The 4,519-nt window shown below is 43.1% G+C and overlaps 1 protein-coding gene across 1 annotated transcript; it reads right to left on the minus strand.

Moving 5' to 3' along the window:
* Positions 1-706: 706 nt before the first annotated feature.
* On the minus strand, positions 707-4,127 carry LOC111025145 (uncharacterized). The gene is given in 7 exon segments (XM_088118990.1): positions 707-872; positions 972-1,268; positions 1,372-1,689; positions 1,788-2,120; positions 2,209-2,652; positions 2,755-3,220; positions 3,222-4,127. Coding segments are annotated over 7 exon segments (2,781 nt in total). The 5' UTR covers positions 4,098-4,127; the 3' UTR covers positions 707-825.
* Between the last annotated feature and the right edge of the window lie 392 nt (positions 4,128-4,519).

Consider the following 4,519-nt stretch of genomic DNA (forward strand, 5'->3'; position numbering starts at 1 on the left):
GGTTGCTAAGGCCCCAGCCACCTGGTAGTACGAGGGACAAATAGTATAACGTCCTTGATGGGTTGGGGTGTGCAGTTGCTGGGAGCGTGCTTGAGCCATAGCTCTGTAGGGAAAATGACTTGGAAAATTGTTAGATCTCCACAGAGGGTGCCAAATGTTTGATAAAAGAAAATGATCAAGGACCACAAAGCTTGAAAATGTATGATCAATGAACGAAGGAACCTAAAAAAGAGAGTAACAACTCTGACGCTTAAGTCACTACATATTCGATTTATTACTCCAGAGATAATGGTTTCGCGTACTTGGGATGTGAGGTGGGGTACTCTATTTGTACAAATGAGCTTCCAAAATGACGTCCAACGCTATTATAACAACTCTCCCAGTAGTGTGGGAATCACGGGGTGTTATTTGAAATTCAGATGGAATTTTTTGCATATGCTCTTGAAAGCCGACTCATCCTTTGAGAAGGTAGACCAATGTAAAAAATACACGACGGCTCAACATTGCATGTCGAGCTATTAACAATCTTTTAAAAGGTGGGTGATGTTCGGTTTTATGCCTCATTAAGATAACTAAAGACTTTCTAATACACGATTCGTGCATATGTGGCAGTCGATAATTTACCTCCAACATAACTAATAACCTAACAACTGTAACTCTTACCATAAATATTTAACTATTACAAACAACTAATTTGTTTCATAAATAATGTAATAATAATATATTAGAATTAATAAGAGAAAGATTTGTACCCATTACATCCAAATAAAAAGTAAGTCATATCCTTGAATATAAATAAAATGTTTGTTCTCGAGACTATTATCTTTAGCTGCCTGTAGTATAATATGTAGGGAATTCGCATTCTCCATACTCTGCATTATAAAACAGAAGTGTTTAGAAAAATCATTTTTAAAACTAGATATTAGAAGAAAAAAATAAGATTAGAGAGATTGAAATTTGGATGGTATTACGAGGAGCTTCGTTGACGATTTGACCAACTCCATTGAAATTGCATGCACTAGCATCACGAGCCCTCATCTGGTAGTAGCTGTTAAAAGCATAGGAAGCGTGGGCCTCGAGCGTATTAGGATTGTAACACATACCACCCTGCTGGATAGGAGCACAATCGGCCTTTCCTTCCCCACATGCGAACTTCAGCCCTTTCTGAATCTTCCACTCATCAGCACCTTCAGGATTTTTTTTAGCCACGCACCATGTTGTTTCATTACTGGGTAGCATCCCTGGAGTAAATTGGCATTCTCCATATTCTACATTACAAAAAAAAAACATCGTTCATCAAAATAATTTTCGAAAATAGATATTCAAATAAAAAAACCATAATAGAGACCATGCAATTTGGATTGTACTTACGGGGAGGTTGAGTGATAATGTAAGCCGCTCCTCCAAAATCACATGTGCCAGGGGCATGACCCTTCTTCTCATAATAGCTGTTGAAAACGTACGAAGCGTGGGTTATGGTCGAATTTTTATCGTAACAATATCCATCCTCTTGGATCTGTCTGCAATCGGCCAATCCCCCTTCACATAAATATTTAATCCATGATAGGAGTATCTCCTCCCCAGCATTCTTACTTGCCAAGCACCAGGTTCGACCCTGGGAAAACCATGCCCCACTGGCCGGTGCTGGTGTGCTGTTGGATGTTGTAGTGAATTCGCATTCACCATACTCTACATCATAAAACGACACGTTCCGCCAAATCATTTTCAAAATAAGATATTATTAGAAAAAAAATATGAAAATAGAGAAAAATTTGGATGGTACTTACGGGGACGTTGACTGGTGATATAAGCAGCTCCTGCAAGATCGCACGAGCCATCAGCACGAGCCTTCTTCTGATAATAGCCATTGAAAACGTACGAAGTCTGGGCAACAAGCGAATTATCATTGTAACACGAGGAACCTTGTTGGATCAAACTACAATCGGCCCATCCCTTCCAACACGCATACTTTAGCAATGCTGTGAGTATGTCCACCCCAGCTTCCCCGTTGGCCACACACCACGTTTGATCCTTGGGCAACGACGTCCCAGTATTGGGTAGTGTCCCATTACCATGCCACGTCCCACTTGTCTGCGTACTTAATACGCAGTCACCAAACTCTACATAGAAAAATGACACAATTGGTCCAAATCATTAAAAAATTATATAACAAAAAGAAAGTATAGCAAGATTGAAGATAGTACATACGGGGAACTTTATCCACAACATTAGCAGTTCCGTCAAAATCGCACGATCCAGGGGCATGAGCCTTCTTCTGGTAATAGCTGTTGAAAGCGTATGAAGCATGGGCAACAAGTACATTAGGTTCGTAACACGTGCCACCCTGTTGGATCGGACCACAATCTGCCCCTCCCTCCCCACACGCAAATTCTAGCCCTGCTGTGAGCTTTTCTGGGTCTGCATTTGCTTTTGCCACGCACCACAATTGACCGTCAGCCGATGGCGTCTCACTGTCGGGTGGTGTCCCCTTCGTGGGTGGTGTTCCACTACTAGGTGGCGTCCCACTAGTGGGCGGTGTTCCATTTTCAGGCGGCGTCCCACTGCTGGGCGGCGTCCCACTACTGGGCGGTGTCCCATTGGCAGGCGATGTTCCATCGATGGGTTGAGTAGGGAACTCGCAATTACCGTACTCTATTTCCGAAAACGACACCATTCAACAAGTTCATATTTTAAAATATATATTGAAATAAAATAAAATAAAAATAAAGCGATTAAAATATTGATGGTACTTACTGGGAGGTTGATCAACAACGTAAGCAGCTCCATTGAAATCGCAGGACCCAGCGGCACGAGCATTCTTTTGATAGTAGCTGTTGAAAGCGTACGAAGCATGGGCCTGGATCGTATTAGGTTTGTAGCATGTAGAACCTGGTTGGATTGGACCACAATCGGCGCCTCCATCACCACACGCATACTCTAACCCCGCCTGGAGCTTTTCCGCCCCAGCATTCTCGTTGGCCACGCACCATGTTTGACCCTTCGATGATGGTAATGTACTCGCACCCGGCGTCCAAGTGACGAGCTCCCCCTTCTTAACTAATTGGTCGTAATTGAGTGGAATATCGTACACCATTTGTTCGTTGGGGTAAAAGAGGCCGTAATTCCTCTCGGATGTGGGACCTGGTTTCTGGTTCTCGTTAAAGAGCGCAAACAAAAAGACGTTGAGTGGTCTCCCAGGTTTCAAGGGCGTCCCTTCTCCCCATCATAACTCTGCGTAACAAATTCCCATTATACGACGCCGCATTCGCTACACTAGCTCCCAGCTCATTCTTATCTCCTTTCGATGGCCATCCAGTCTCCGTAATCACCAACTTAATGTCGTCGTATTTGAGCGCAGACATAGCTGCATAAACGGCATCGACTTGAGCCTCAAAAAGGCTAAAGTATTTTAGGTTGTTACCAGTATCCACCACGCCAGGGTTGTTATTAAAGAGAGCATAGTCGAGGGAGATCTTATCGGAGTTAGCTGAGTACGCAAAAAAGGGGTAAATGTTAAACATGAGGAAGGAATCGGTCTGGCGAAAGAACTCCAACATGGGTTTCATAACAGACTCCACGAGTTCCGGTTTGAAGGCGCCGGATGAACTTGGATAGGAGGATGCGAGAGCACTAAAAGCAATCGGGGACGAGACCTTGATGTCAGTAAGTTTGAACTTACGAAGGGAAGCGTGGAGGTTCTTCATGGCTGGGACAAGGAACTGTGTGATGTTGGTGGTGTCGACGAAGACTTCATTTCCGACAGCAATGGTAGTAATTAGTGTGGCCGGGTAGAACTTTCGTATGTTGGTTTGGACCCATTGGTCCATGAAGGATGGCCTGGCAGCAGCGTATTTGAGGAGCTGGTTGGGGACGCACACGGTGACGGATATGCCGCTATTGGCGAGGGCGGTGAGGACGGTGGCATCGGCGTCGAAGATCTTGACTCGTAAGATTGCATTATTTTTTAGGAGCTGAACTACTTTGGCAGGCGGGGGTAGGTTGTTGGCAAGTCGGCCGTAGTTCACTCCTGTCCATCCCCCCGCATCTGCTAAAGATACGATGGAGAGGAGAACGTAGAGGAAGGAGAATGTGCCCATGCTTGAGGATGGTGGGGGGAAGGGTAGTTCTCATTCAGTCTTTCTTCAAACTCTCATTTTATAGAGACACAACGTGTGGCTTAACTCTAATTGGAGGTGGTGCCAACCATCCATGAAAATAGAAAATTGAGTTTGTTTTTCGTCCATAAACCAAAATAATACTTAAAAATAGTAATATAAATTACATTGAAACTTTCCTATTTACTATTTGTGTAATTCGGTACAAAATTATCGTGTTCAAGGTATAACATATCTTTTTGCAACGTATATTAAAAAATAACCCACATGAAAAAGCTATGGATGTTAGATTAGCCGCAACAGACAGCAGACGGAAGAAATACTTAAATAGTGTAATGTGTTTCTGTTTTTTTCAAAATTGGGTTTTTATGTTCACGTTTATGAATGAATAAACAAAAATCTCT

This window comes from Momordica charantia (assembly GCF_013281855.1).
Source record: "Momordica charantia cultivar OHB3-1 chromosome 10 unlocalized genomic scaffold, Mcharantia_2.0 BLBB01000010.1, whole genome shotgun sequence".
Lineage (NCBI taxonomy): Eukaryota > Viridiplantae > Streptophyta > Magnoliopsida > Cucurbitales > Cucurbitaceae > Momordica > Momordica charantia.